Source organism: Excalfactoria chinensis, chromosome 18, assembly GCF_039878825.1.
Source record: "Excalfactoria chinensis isolate bCotChi1 chromosome 18, bCotChi1.hap2, whole genome shotgun sequence".
Lineage (NCBI taxonomy): Eukaryota > Metazoa > Chordata > Aves > Galliformes > Phasianidae > Excalfactoria > Excalfactoria chinensis.
Window position 1 is genome coordinate 1,696,800 of NC_092842.1, and position 15,294 is coordinate 1,712,093.

General features: G+C 48.6%; 1 protein-coding gene across 1 annotated transcript; it reads right to left on the reverse strand.

The window, feature by feature from the left end:
- Positions 1-637: 637 nt before the first annotated feature.
- Positions 638-15,049, reverse strand: TNFSF15 (TNF superfamily member 15). Its single transcript, XM_072352830.1, has 4 exons — positions 14,709-15,049; positions 8,989-9,040; positions 8,588-8,635; positions 638-3,651 (listed from the first exon to the last, which is right to left on the reverse strand). The coding sequence occupies exons 1-4, from the start codon at positions 14,937-14,939 to the stop codon at positions 3,224-3,226; spliced, it is 759 nt and encodes a 252-aa protein (XP_072208931.1). The 5' UTR covers positions 14,940-15,049; the 3' UTR covers positions 638-3,223.
- Between the last annotated feature and the right edge of the window lie 245 nt (positions 15,050-15,294).

Here is a 15,294-nt window from a genome sequence, read left to right on the forward strand (position 1 = left end):
ATCCCTTATGGTTTGATTTAGATTTACTTACTGATACACAGAGAGAGAATGCTCATTTACTACCATACAGATTTAAAAGGGAAAGGAAGCAGTAGGTAGAGGAACTGCTTTAGGAATGTGGGTTATACTTAGTGTTAGTTTTCAGAGCTCAAAGAAATTAGAGAAGAAAAGAATTCCTAAGAACAAATTCTTTTGTTAATAAATATTCATTAAAAAAAAACCAAAAACAAAACACAAACAATTCACAACAAGAAAGCCAACAAAAACCAAAAGTTTCTGTCGATGTTTTTGTACCGAATGGTGCTCAAATGTCACTTTCTGAAAGATGAAAGGGCCAAATCCAGAAATCGTGCCATTATTTTTAGCTCATGAACATAAACTGCCTTCTCGAAGCTCTTCCTCCAGCCTGGGGAGCTTCTTCCATCTCTCTCAGTTTCACATCCACCCAAAACAAAATGTATTTTCAGCCCGACTGCGGGCTGAAAGGTCACTTGTTGACAAGGCCCCATTTCGTCACCCTCATCCAACTGAAAATGCTGACCTATGGACATTTGCACAACTCCACAAACCATTTACATTAAAGAACCTTATTTTTTTTTTCCTCACCCAATAAAGGTGATTTTTTTTTTTTTTTATTCTGAGAACGCTTCCATCCTTAATTAGCTTTGGGAAAATCTGATCACCCGCAGCTTGGGTTCAGTCTGCCTGAGACCTTTCCCTCTGAGCCTGACCTCTATTCCCCTTATGAAGCAGCTTTACCCCAATGCTGTACCATTGGCTTCTGCAGTCAGTGGGCCCACAGCCAGCCCTGCATGCTCCCTGCTGTACCTGCTGGTCACTGTTACAGAAGCATTATTAGCACTAAGAGGGGGGAAAAAAAGGGGAGAAATAGAAATTCCCACTGGGATGGGTGTGCTTGGATTAATCTGCCTGCACTGCTTTAAAACAAGTAGTGCTAGATATGTTTATGCTCTATAAATCATGCCAGCATGCTAAGAGTGCTAAAAGCTGGTGTATGAGATGGGGTGGGACAGCTTGCAAGGCATGAACTAAAATAAATACGTTTGTGCCACGGCCAATGGAACAAAACAGTCACATCTGTATCTGTTAGAGCAGCAGGAGATCTTGTGCTCGTGGAATTTGTCGTCAGTGTACAGCAGGCACAGATTATGTGTCTTGTTATAGAAAAAGCTCATCATTGCCAAAGCACTTCCTATAACCTGTACGTGGGGTATGCATAAATATCTACAAACAAACCTGTGTATGTACATATACGTATCCCTAGAAGGTTCTTTTACTGTGAGCCAAATACTGCATGCACGACTCCTCTCCCCTAGGACCCATATTAAACATAATTCAGTGCAAACTACAAATGTAGTCTATATGGAAATCTGTTCTACAAGCCTATTAAGATTGCATTATGGCCTCATAAGAGTGTTGCATTATCTCATCTGCAGAAATAAAGACCTTCCTGGATTTCTGTACATGTCTCAGTAAAGCCCGAATTTGCATTTCAACTTTCTCCAAGGATAAACCAAATTTGTCCCATATAACTTCACAGAAGCTTTGCTAACTAGTGGCTGAGAATCTCCTGTCCTGGACAGGTCACTTTAAGTCTCCTCTGTGTGAGATAAAGAATGAATTTTAAGTGTGCTGGTCACCTCGGTGCCTTTCCTATGGAGGTCTGCAAGAACGCAGATCCAATTTTGGGCACACAATGAAGGGATCGGAAGCTCTAAGGACTCAATATGGAGTGGCAAGAAAATGTTTTAGCAAATCTAAAAAAAAAAAAAGGGAAAGTTTTAGGGTTTCTTAGAGGAATCAACTTTTCCTGGACTTGTGATTTTACCGTATCACTGCAAAGAGAAAAGCTGGGTATTCTGAGCAGTGGGAAAAGCCCTGCTGAGGTGGTGATGGTGAGCTGCCCTTCCTGGAGAGTAACAGACTGTGTGCTGGGTGCCTCCCTGGTGCTAACAGCATGCTGCTGGGGCCCGTGTCTGTGGGTGGAAATGTTAGCCAGGCCATCCTGGTGACACTTCTGGCTAAGAAGGAAGAAGCCCGATAGGGAAAGGGAAGAAAGAGGAAGAGCTGCAGAGAGTGCAGGCTGGCCATTGGACAGACCCTGCCCGGTAGGGACTCAAGTGAGAGACCACCAAGCAGTGTGTAAAGCCTGACCATACTAGAGCATGACTTGAGTCACTGACGGTGATGTATTTATTGTGGGAGGAGAAGGAAAGCTGGGGAATTTCCCTGAGATAGTAATGTCTATGAGAAAAAGAAGCACGAGATGGGAAGCTAGGCATTCCCAAGCTCTGTAGCTGGCCATGGCACAATATGAGCTTCTCTTTGGATCCTCTGACCTTTTGCATGGACTGCTGGTCACCAGCCTTCACCCAGGCAAAGGATGGGGAGACCTTTGTGCCAGCAGATCGCTGTAGCAGTGGTCGCAAAGGGATAGGAGGGCATTTAGTTGCATTTGCTTTGCATGAAGCACAGTGGAAAGCTCCCTGCCATTTTTTTGTTTGTTTTTTCTCCTTTCCTAATGTTCAGTTCTGACGGGGGGGATCCTGCAGTCATGCTGAAACGAAAATGTTTCTGCATGTTCCCTATAAGCTTTAAATGAAGGCGAAAGCCCACGCAATGACTTGAGTATCTGTAAACAGTATCCTGGAAAATAAAAGCAAATCAGGTGGATTCTGCAAAACACGTGATATAATTTTAATCTACTTTACAGGGAAGCTGAAAGTGATTAATTAAGCAGTTAATGATTAATCCGGGCTTTACACTAGTGCAAAGTACTGAACCATGTTTAAGGAAATTATTATTTGTAATTGCCCTTAAGAATCTGCAGAAAGGTCATGCAAAATTACACTGGAAGTGCTGGAGAAAATTTAAAACACTTCTTTTCAGTTGAAAGAAATGGTATATTGGAAAAGGAATCAGTGATGCAGCCTAGCCTATTCATGATAAATATCCCTACCTGACCCATAAAAAAAGGTTCCTCCCCTATATACAGAGCTTTCGAGAATCCCTATCATCCTTGAAGTCTGACTTTCATTTTTCTGGAGTTTTTTTGGGCTGCTTCCATTCACCCTGCAGCTCCAGCCCTCCCCACCCTTTAATTGAAGGCAGCAGATGAGTGAAGCACAGAGGACAGCACAGAGACCAGCACCCTGACGTGCAACCACCAAACCAGGCCCTCCACAAAGCTGCTACCAGAGACCTACAGTAAAAAGGCACCGAAGAAGGTTTTGTGTTCCTTAGTGTAATCCACCAGCTTGATGTCGCTAACGTTGACCATTAGCTTGTCTCCTATCTCTAAGGAAACCACAGCTCCCAGATAAATGGGCTGGAACCAGTTGTTCCTTTCTTCACTCAGGGTCTTGGTGCTGGTCAGCAGCTGGGTGGGCTCAGGGTAGCTGTCAGTGACTTTAGTGATGATTGCAGTGACAGAACTGGTTTTAATTGAAGTATCACTGGGCCCTCGGAAAGTGACCTGAGCATAGACATAGTAATCCCCAGACACAGGTATCACCAGTGCGTTGCTGGAATAACTCAGGTTGTTCTTGGTAAAGGCCAAGCCTCTCTTGTCTTCCCACTGCAGGATGGGTAGATGTCGTCCCACGGCGCCGGAAGGATCTTGTTTCTTCACTGCAGGACAGAGAAAGGGAGATGTGTTAGTTTGTTCCAGCTGGAGAAATACAGAATCTTTTCTCCACGGGGCAATCAAAACTCTGGGAGAGAAATCCTCTTCCTTTATAGCCAGTCAGCTGCAGGCCAACTGCTGAGAGCTACTTTGGGAGGCTGCCCATAGGATGTCCAGGTCTGAGCAACCAAGAGCCAAAACCAAAGTTGGAGCACCTCAGTTGGAGCACCTCAGTTGGAGCATGCTGCCCACAGGGCTTGGTTACAGCTGGGAGTCCCAGGTGACAGGGCATCCCAAATGATGGGACTGTCCTTCCCAAAGGCTGTCTCACTGCAGGGTAGGACACATGGCTTTAGCTCATAGGTTTGGAGCGCTCTCACCCATCTGCAAAGCATAAACTCTGTTCTTAAGTGAAAGCAGTGCTGGGCCAGTTATACAGCTGGCTACATGCCTGCATCTAATGGCTCAGAACAGCAGTCAGAGACGTGAGAGCACTGTCTTCATGAGTAGTGATGCCACAGTATCTGTATTTGTGCCACAGTGGTGCTAACTGAGGACAGCAGGCTCTGTTTGCTTGCAGAAGCTTCACAATGATCATTGTGGTCTATCACTGAGCACTGAGAGACTTGAATTCTTCCTGCCAGGTTGCTTTTGGAGGTTGGAGATGAGGTTTGTCAGCCACCACATTGAGGTTTGCTGCTGGGTGCTGCACTGAGACCTTCTGCTATACAACTCCCTTTACCACCGTCCTTCAGTGTCACCATAGAGCTAGAAAACCCCACTGTGCTTTAAAAGACACACTTCCAAAGGGACATGCTGTAATATAACCCACTTTTAACTCTGTTTTGAAAACGTTTGGGACAGAACACTAAGCTTTGTGTTATCTTCAGCTTTACTTCAGACAGAACAACCAACAAACAGAAATGCTCTTGTGGTTAACCAATGACAAACAGAGCTCCAATCCATCCCCAGCACGGTCTGATCTAAGCAGAGGATCTAAGCTCAGGATGCAGGGGGAAGAACCAGGGAGCAGCTTTCATGAGCTTAAGTTAATGCTTAAGGTCGATTATGATTCAGCATTTGGGGATGGGGTGCGTGTGCACAGGCAGGGAAGCAAACTGAAGGCGGATGGGCTTAGAAATACTCTTGGCAACGTCTATTAGGTTTATCCTGGGGGAAATGAGATTCAGGAAAACAAATACCCTCAGCTCTCTGTGACATCCTTTTTTTCCCCTGTTTTCTGCCAATAGATAACCCGTACGAAAACAAGCTGCTGGTAGGAGTGCAATTTCTTGCATATTCTCTGAGTAGAACAACAAAATAATGGCTTTTTTCCCAGCCTGCCTGTCAGTGCTCGGAAAAATTAAATCCCTCTATCTTTTCCCAGAAGGCAAAGCACGTGGAGCATTTCTTTGCTGGAAGACGATAGACGGGGAGTGTGATAGCAAGCCAAGCTAAAATACAGAAGTATCATATAGCAGGTGAGGCTTAGAGGAAAGGGAGCTTGGCTTGATATAGAAAGAGAGGAGCAAAAGAAAGCAAAATGGTCTGTGTCCTTGTCTGCCTTGGGGCCTGGCAAACACTAATGCAGCACTGGGGTCACTGTGGTTAAATAAGGCCTCTCTGAGATAGGGTGGTGACAGAGGAAATCTGGTCTGAGATGGGGAAGAGCAGAAAAGATGAGAAAATTACGAGTTTTGGGCTCTTTTCCATCTTGGGTAGTTTGGGGAAAAATGGAGGAGAAGCTTCACGAGAAATCTTTTTGCTTTACGTATCCAATGATGCACTGAAGATGTCAGTGACACTCAATTCCTCAGTGTTTTTAATAACTATGAAGCATCTCATATGAAGTACATCATTTCATAACTCCTGGAATGAGGCAGTTCTAAGCTTGATGGCTCTACCCTTCCTTTTAGGTTAAAACTCACTATATTGACACTCTCCATTTTCAAGCTGGTCAATTTTCCCCATGATTTAGAGATATATCAGGAAAGATGCGTGTTGAAGTGCATTTGAATATTGTACAGCTCCTATTCTAGCACAGCCAGACTTGTCACTCGTTTACTTCTTAAATATATGGAGCTCCACTTCCTGCAAATACACATCTTATGCTAATCCTTGAAGTAAATAAAACCTGCTTTCACTATGGGATTTACTGCTGCAGTTCCTCCAAGTTTCCCTTTCACTTTTGTTTTCTTTTCTTCTTTTTTTTCTTTTGGCATCTCTTCGACATAAAATTTCTTCTCTTTTCCTAAAATCCCTTCTGGTTTAGTCACTTGCTGGGGAATCCCTGTCACTTGGTTGCGTTGGTGGCATGCTGGTGAACTTATGGGGTTTCTACAGTTCATAGCCCTCAATGGTGACACTGAAACACAACGGGAGATGAGGGTCTTTGTCTCCTGCACAGCTCAGGTCTTGTGCTGCGTGAGTTGCAAAGCACAGAGGCTGCAGGGTCTCTGTTGTTCAAGACATGTAATAACTGATCTTAAAATGTCCAACAGCCAAGTGGAGCCGGGAAGTTATTTTCTACCCAGATTTGGTGAGGTGTTCAGACAGCATCGCAGCACGATGAGTGCTGGACAGGTTTTTGGTGGGTGCCTGTAACAAGCTTCATCCAGCCGTGCCATGCAATCCCATGCAGGCACTGGTTTGTCTCCTGACCTGAAGCCCCATGAGGGCAATGGGGATGGTGGTGGTCAGCACCAACTCTGAACTAATGCTTGGGACACAGTGAGGGTGGGGAAAAGCCCCAGCTGGGGTTCACGCTAACTGTTCTTCACCAGCAGATAGGGAGAAGAGGTCTTGGTGTCAGTATGGGTGAGTCCAAGCTGCTCTGTGTATTTTCCAGAGGCCAAGAACAGGTGGAGAAACTTTCATAAAGGAACAGAGACCCAAACATTGAGTCATCCCGCTACTGCTAATTCAGTGGTGCATTCCCACATGAAGCACTCCGGTTAGTTCTCATTCCTCTCATTCTGCTCTTACATTTAAAACATATGTTCCTAAAGCCAAAAGGAGACAGAGAGGGGCAGCTGGAGCTCTAGAGGAGGATCTGCCACAAGGAAGGGCACCTAGTTTGCTATCTGAATAGTGAACCAGGCACCTGAAGTGGGGGAATGTACGAAAGATCTGAAGAATAATGGTTCCTTTTTCACTTTCTCTGCACAAGTTGTGGTTTTGGAGAACTGAAGACCAGAAGGACAGCCAGGAAATTATTATATAACAAGTTTAGAACAACGCCAAAGACTTCTGCACTGAGCTCAGGAAATCATTGCTGCAGGGTGCAGAAAAAGCAAAAGAGAAGTGCTGGAACCCAACAAAAAAGCTTAAAGTTCATGGAAGCCTGGTTTCCTGGTGGCTCAGTGGCACAGCAGCCTGGTTGCAGCCTTCAGCTCAGGCTCCCAACTCCGAAAAGGAGTGAGAAAATTCCCTTTGCTTTTTCCTTCTCTTAAATAATATTGATGGGGCTGAGGCAGGAGGCAGACAGACCCCGTCCCAGGGCACCGCTCAGGAGTGATGGTGGAGGAGTTGCAAACAGAGGCCTGATGAAATCTGAAGCAAACTGTTGGGTGCTTCCCTGTGACAGCTGGACTTTTGTGCAACCCGGGGAAGTTCCCATCAGCAAAGCAACACTTTGGCTGCAATTGTGAGTCAGCTGCACTGAGAGAACCTCCTGGTCTTGGTCATGTGGAGATGTGGGAAACAAATGGACCTATATTAGCAGCCAAAGTCCTTCTGCAGACCTAAGGGAACGGCATGGAGCTGTCAGGGGAAGGTCAGGAGGGGTTGGGGAATGGCTGTGCCCCAGAGGGCAGAGGGCACAGCCCTGGAGCTCAGGGAGCTCTGGAACACTGCTCTCAGCCATGGGGTTGGGGGTTGAGTGGTGCTGTGTGGAGCTGGTTTGGGCTCAGTGATCCCTGTGGGTCCCTTCCAACTCAGGATATTCTGTGGTTCTGTGATCCAATGTATTTTGAGCAAGCACAGATGCATTTTGCAGTTCTATCCGCCTATATGTAGAAAGGGTTGGGACGTAGGAGTGCGTTAGGAAGGAGCTTGTGGGTTAGGGAAAGTAAACTATGGTGGTTGACAAATCAGCCCTGAAGCACTGATAACCCTTTGCAGACACGTGTTAAGCCTCGTGGAACTTCTTGCATGCTTCAAGTTACTACAGTGCTCCCCTGGGACAACGCACGGAGTACTGGGGAAGCCTCTGCAGTGAGCTGTATTTTCAGGAGGTATAAATTGTCTTAGTGAACATAAGGGGGGAGCTCAGAGCAGCTGCTCAGTCCCATCCACTCAGGAAGCCACAAACCTTTTCTTCAGTTGTTATTCCCTAAGTTCCCTTCAATGTGGTGACAGATTCAGTGCTGAGGTGGTGATGTTTTGAGATGGCATCTTCCTAACAGACACAAGCTGAGAGGTTCAGCTGCATACAGCTCTTCCCTTGGTTGCTCCAATGCACGTCACATACGTCCTCACCAAAACCAGGAAGCTATTGATGGGAATGTGGTGTGTGTGTGGCTTCAGGTTGGACTTGCAGAAAAAAATAAGCAGCCTAAAACCAGCCTTATTCGGTCTTATTTTACTCCCAAACTGGTAGATCTTCCTAAATCACAGCTCACTTGGGCTCTTCCCACCAAAGCAGACCCAGCAAATCACTAACAGGGCAGGCAGCACTGAAGCTCAGTTACAGGAACCCAAGTTCTCACACAACGACAGCAACAGCCCAGAGAAGTGGCAGTGTTTGCCAGCTGCCTCCTCTATGGGCCCTTTCCTATTAACACTGCTGTGGTAAATCTGCTGTGGTCAGTGTGGCAAAGCTGGTGACTTCTTCCCCTGCATCTTGCAGTTTGATCCTATCAGACCCGTATAAACCGCGGTTGTTGCACTGCAACAGCTGTAAGACCCGAAGGAAACACTCTGATTTGGAACAAGCATTACCTGTCAGGTGTGCTCGTGGCTTCTCGGCACTGGGAAGCGTGTCTGTAACTGAGGGAAAGAGAGATAAAAAGGTGTAAGTGTGTGCAGGGGAGGTGTGAGGGATGCATTCATAGGCTCCTGAATCCATACTTCAGCCCACTAAGGGATCTATGCTGGTCCCAGAGAGGTGCTGGGTGGTGTGAGCCCACCCTGTGCTAGAGCTGGCTCTGTCTGGGGTTGGCAGTGCTCGTCTCTCTCTATGGCCCCAGCTGTACCCATCTCCCCATATCCAATGACACTGCCCAGCCCTGACATGCTGGTGAGGGCAGGCAGGGAGCTGTTTGCCCCAGGGACCTCGGCAGCAGTTGCAAAACCTCGGCAAAGAAAAACGGTGGGGATGGGAAGAGGGCTGGCACACTTACCAGCAGCTACTGCTCGCTGCTTCAGAAGGTGAGAGCTCCTCTCCTCCACGACCTGCAAGAGAGATGCACAAGCAGTTAGCTCCAGGGTTCCTGTACCACGTCCAGTTTGCATACCCATCAAAACAGGAGATGGTACACTGATATCCTCCACCTCAGTTAAAGCCTTTATGTAAAAGGACAAGCCCCGACAGAGCTTCGCTTCAGTGCAAGAGAGTTTCTTGCTGTTTGCTCAAAGCCACCCACATCTCAGGCAGATGCTGTGCTGGCTTTGTTCATCTCATGGGTAGGACAAACCCCTGGCATGGCTGGAGGAGCACTGAGGGTAGGGACCATCACTCCTGAGCCAGTGCCTCCACAAAGCAGTGCTGGAGCATTGCTACCTGGCAGCTGCTGTCTCTCCATCTGTGCACTGAATTGCAGCAAGCAGCACAGCATGAGATGCTCTTCCCTGCTTCAAACATCTGCATGGTGCATTTGAAACACCAGTAAAGAGAGTAAGAAATGTACCGTCTACAGACCTGCGTCTTCCCTTTCTACATCTGCATTATTTCAGGCTGCAAGTCTACTGCTTGGGCATGTCTTGAATTGCGCGGAGCCCAAGGCAAGACAGGGCTATTTCACATTGGCTTGCACCTTAAACCCTCCCCCAGCCCTAAGCATGAGCACATCCCCACAGTGACAGTGCCCATACTGAGCAGTGCCAGCCTTTGGGTTGAGCAGCAAAAAGGAGAAGGGGCCTCTGGCTGCGTTCCATGCTCTGACAGGCTGCTCCCAGCTCAACCCCCTGCCATGCTCCCATGGCTCCTCATCAGGAACCAGCCCTGCTTGGAAAGCAGCGTGGCTACAGGGGGAAGGAAGGAGCTGCGGGATGCTGGCTCTGCATCCCAAGGATACAGGGAGCATCATCCATTGTGCCTGTGCCAGGCACTGTGCTTGGCAATGTGATGCTGCAGTGTGGTTGGAAGCAAGTGGTTAAGGGAATGCAGCCAGCCAGGGGCTGCCCGCTGGGATATGTTGTGCACTATGGGCTGATGCAATAAATACATTTGCTCTGAGGTGTCACCTGCTTGCTGGCCCTTCCATGGCACACAGCCACAGCCCTCCTGATGGGAAGCACGAGGTCAGCGTGAGGATTTCCCTCCTGCACTCCCATGCTTTTGGCCAGATGCACAGGCACAGAATTACAGCAGCACCGATGCGGCATTTCCTAAACATTTATCAAGCAGCATATTTTCAAACAATGCTACGTACCACAAAGAGCTACAAATCCATCACAAACCTACACTTAATCACATAACTTCAGTGGAGCTGTCTGCTCAAAGCCTAACTTCATGTACTTTATGCACACTCAGGCACTGCAATCAAAGCAGAGGTGAGAGGGAAGAGGGAAGGATCCCACAGCTCTTCCAGAAACATCAGAAGGGTTTTGTCTGCCAGCTGTAAAGAAGCTTTTTATGCAACCTCTGGTTGTTTCCAGAGAATGCCAGATGGGCATTCCTGAGCAGCAGGTGGGGCACTGTGCTGCATGGTGTCAATGTGTTCTTTGTGTGGCAAAGGTGGAGTTTTCTTCCAGCTGTGCTGTTCAATAAGGGCACAAACCTCAACTGACACATAAATACATCAGAATGCTGCACAATAGCCTGGTATTAGCGATACTTGTGCTGCCGATGTACGCTGGGGGTGTGGATGAGATGCATAAGGAAGGAGGAGGTGAGGGAGAGCCAAGCAGCACGAGGCAGTAGAGAAACCACACCATTAGCATTTTTCTCTGTTCTCCCTTCTTGCTTAGCTCTGCTTCTGTAAAGTTCATTGAATGGCCACAGTTTTCCCTTTGGTCACAGCAGAGAAAATGTAAGCAGCATTGAGCAACTTTGAAAATCCCGCCCTACAGCTGAGCTGGGAGCAAAGGGCATCTCCAGCACCGATAGCAACCCTGACAGCTGCAGTTTGCAAGACTCCACCACTACCCAAAGCATCGCCTCATTTACATCTAAAGCCCAGGAGGAGGACAAACACAAAACATCCCCTTTGCACCTCAAGGAAGGACTGGGGTTGTCCAAGAGAACTGTCTGGGAAAGGCAGCCTGGTGCTGGAGGGTGGGGGGATTCATCAGCCAAACATCCCCAGCTCCATTTTTAGCACAAGGTACAATCTCATGGCAGGTCCCTGCAGGGCACATATGGTGCTTGCACTCAGTTTTGCTCAGTCCAGGGGTGCTGCGTGGCCTGGGCAGCTGGGCAAAGACTGTCCTTAATGCTGGGTGCATTTTGGCTGGGCTGTGGCATATGCAGGCTGTTCTGTTCATGAGGACCATAAGCTTCCAACAACAGCTTTATGGCTTTTAGAAGAGTCCCCCATCACCCAGGACATGGCACAAAGCTCCCTGCTGCTCCCCAGGCACCCTCCATCCCTATGGATCGGGAAGATATTTTGAATCACAGAGTCATTATGGCTGGAAAAGGCCACTAAGATCAACTAGTCCCAACATCAACCTATGCCCACTACCCGTCCCTCAGTGTGACATAAACCCTTTCCTTGAAAACCTCCAGGGACTCCATCACCTCCTTGGGGTTCTCCTTCCCACCTGGGCAAGTCATTAGGGCATCTGGCTCTGCATGGGTTACAGATCTGCCAATCCTATTCTGATCTTTGCTGCTTCATCCTTTTGGACTACAGGATGGGAACCCAGGCTGAGCTGCTCCTGTACTGTAGAGCCTCAAGGCTGACAAGGCAAACAAGTATGTGTGCAAACTTTGATTGGTTTCAGACTGAACCTCCCTTGTGCCCTGCTTGTGGTCCTGCCATGCTATTCTTGCCGCCAGCACAAGCTCAAGTACCAATATCTGCAGGGCAGGTCTTGACTTTCAGCCTTATGTAGCAAAGTGGAATGAGTTGCAAGGATGGATGGAGATGCTTGCCTGGCTTCCCCTCAGTGGATTTGTGCATTCAGACTGAAACTTGGCTTTCCTTCAGGGAAGGATGCCACGCAGCCTTTTATAGTTTCCTGCTAATAGCCCAAACTGTGTCAGTGCTTAGAGAACCCTATTTCCTCACCTTGCTTTGTCTTGAAGAACAAAAGAAAGTGATTTCTACTTGCAGCGGGGAAGCTGCGTGTGAGCCTGGAAGGTGTCCAGGGAACCCATCATCAGGCCTCGGTTACTCACACAAGACTCAGCTCACCACAAGAAAGAGAAGCGGTGGTTTGCACGTGTTGCTGCGATGACATAACTTACCCTGCTCTTCCCTAAAAGGGGCACTTCCTGAGGAAAAGGTGAGCTTATGTCCCTTCCGAGCTGAGCGTGACACCACGTGCACCCACACAGGAGCTGAGATGAACAACCGTCTCACCCTGCAGCCACAGAGGCACACCCTCCTTGCACAACCCTTCCCCTCCTCCTTGCTCCAGGAAGGACGGGTTCAGGGATTTACTACATCTGCTCCTCACCCGTTTTACTGCACCAGTCCCTCCCACTTGGTGCTGGAGCTGTGGCCCAGGGCTGGCCCAAATGCAGCGGAAAAGGATAATCCTGCGTGGGCTGAGCTCTGGTCCTGCAGCACTGAGAGGGCTCCTCCCGTCAGCTCACTGCTGCAAGGGTCAGTGAATGAACTCATGTCTGCTGCAAAGCAGGGCCAGCCCACCTGCTTCCAGTGTATGCCCAGCCGACTGTCCATCAGCACACCAAGGTCCCTTTCCATCAGACAGCTTTCCAGACACTCCTCCCGAAGCCTGTAGGGCTGCCTGGGGTTGTTGTGACTAAAATGCAGGACATGCTCCCAGCTAAGTTCTCTATTAATGGGACGTGAGAAGAAGGCATCCTCCAGCAACACCATTCTAATTCTACAAACGCAGCTGGATACACAAAAACACCTGGTCCTGAGAGCCTGTTTATCTGCTCTGGATCCAGCTGGGTTGCAGACATGCTGAGCTCAGAGGGGTGAACACCAAGCAGACAAACCCACCCCATGCTCTCTGCTGCTGGACAAAGCTGGTGACACACTCAAGAGTTTGGAAGAATGAATGGGAAGCTCAGCAAATGCAGCACGGTGCTGCCAGGCACACCCCCACCCAGCTTGGCACTGGTACCATGGGCACACAGCCAGCCCTGATGCTTTCCCTGCCTCAATGGGACGAGCAAAGGTTGCAGAGCAACTGATCAGCTCATTGCATCACTGTGGGATTATTACACGCTAATTCAGTGCATGTGCATAGAAGTACATGCTTGTGGAGGGCATGTATAGGCTAGAGCAAACCTAATGGCTTACATTGCACTTTTCCTCTTATGAAAACAAACCCTCTCACAAACACTTTTCTCCATTGACTCTGCCAGCAGAACACAACCAGGAACGCGCTATTCTACCTAACAGCTTGCGTTCTATCATTAATTCATTCTATTACTAATTCTCTTTCAGGTCATCTCAGGAATGGAACTGTTCTGCTTGGAACCTCAGAGGTTGGGAAGAGAAAGACCAACGAGACAGCCCTAAAAGCCTTCTCACTGCATGCACCCACTCTGTAAATAGCAGCAGGAGGTTCAGCACAGCACTGAGCACTTCCACACACGCAAGAAATCAGCACGTTTAGCAGTTTGAGGTACTGTGCCAGGGTGCTGCACCTCCTGCCAGCTGGGTGCAAAGTTAATGTGGAAGATGCTGCACCAGAAGCTGCCTCTGCTTGGGTACAAACTCAGGTTCAAAGCAGGGCCAGCACTTTTCCATGCAGCCAAACAAGCAGAGGCACAGAGCTGCGGGCGCAGCTGTCAGACTGTCTAAATATACACAAGCAAAATGTTTGCTGCATCCAGGATTTACCCTCGAGGCCACTTATTAGCACGGCTTTCTTCTGCTGCTCCTAAGTGAGCACATGACGAGCAGGCTAATTGAGTGAGGAATTTCAGACCTGTAGCTAACATTCCTTCAAACCTTCATTCTTCAGAGCTATATGCACGTGTTCTCCTTCTACCATAGGGCAGTCCCGATAGATTCATAGGATAGAATGGAAAGAAGCACTTGCAGGCTGGTACAAGCAGGAGTGGGGCAGCACAGAAGAGCATTAGTGATGAGCATCTTGGCCAGCAATGAGCAATGAGAGCTATAGCTGAGAATTTACCCAGATGAAGAGAAACCTTCGATGGGGAGCAAATCACACAGTGGGAAATACACGGTCAGGCTCCATAGTTGTCCCAAATAGTATCTGAGCAGGGCTATATGTTAATAATGTATAAGAGCCGCTGCTGTCTACCTAGTGATGTACGATGGGCACTGACCCACTGACATCAGCATTTGGTCAGCAGATGTTTGCTGAAATAGGATGTGGGAGGGGAAGTCTCAGAGCTAATCAGAAAGGAGGGAGGAAAGTGAGTATCAAAATCTGGTTGAAATTAGTGAAGAGACACAGATTTCAACCAAATAGAGCTTTCCCTTAACTATTTCATGCCAACAAAAGTTTTAAAGGCATATCGTGTACTGTGACCACAGTGCAATAAAGACAAGAGGAGCAGGGACCAAGGAAACAACAGATATATCCCAGCAGACTGGCTCTGCATGAGGATGCAACGGAGTGCTTCTTTCCTTCCCATAAGCACAATAAACTGAAAGAGAGAACCAGGCCCAGAAAGATTACAAAATAAAAAGCAACAAAGCAACCCAACAACAAAACACAACGACAAGGGGAGAGGTGGGACCCCACGCTGCAGCAGGGTGGAGGTTTGGCAGTGCCTTACCTGGGGGCAGGAGGTGGGTGCTCGCAGGTTCCCGGCCAGCAGGTATGCGATGGGCAGCGCCAGCAGCAGCACGGCCAGCAGGCAGAGCAGCACGGCGCAGCGCATCCTCTTCAGGTCCTCCCTGATGTGCATCCTGGAGGCTTGGCCGGTCGCCGAAGCCTCCTCCAGGGTTATTTCAGCCCTGTGATCCATGCCGGCAATTGGCGTACGAGCTGCCTGCGAGCCTGGCATCGGCTAAACCTCCTCTGCCTTCTACCCTGCATGGAGACCCCCATTAAATAAGAGCTGCCCGGAGTGTGGGAAGGCACCGACACACACACACCCTCCCTCCCGAGGAATGCACCGCCTACAATAGAAACCTAGCTCAGGGAAGGGAGCACCGCGGCTCCCCGAGCTCCCCGGGATGCCTGCCGCCTGCCTCTGCCTTTTTTTCCCCTCGCCGTGCAGGAGGAAGCTAGGAAAGTCCCAGTGGGTGGAACCAGGATAAACTCCGCTGCCGGGCTGGATGAGCTTGAAAGCTTTTTCCACGTGGCGAAGGGAACGTGAAACCAATGGGAGGGAAAGTGAGAAGCGAAGGGGGAGCGTG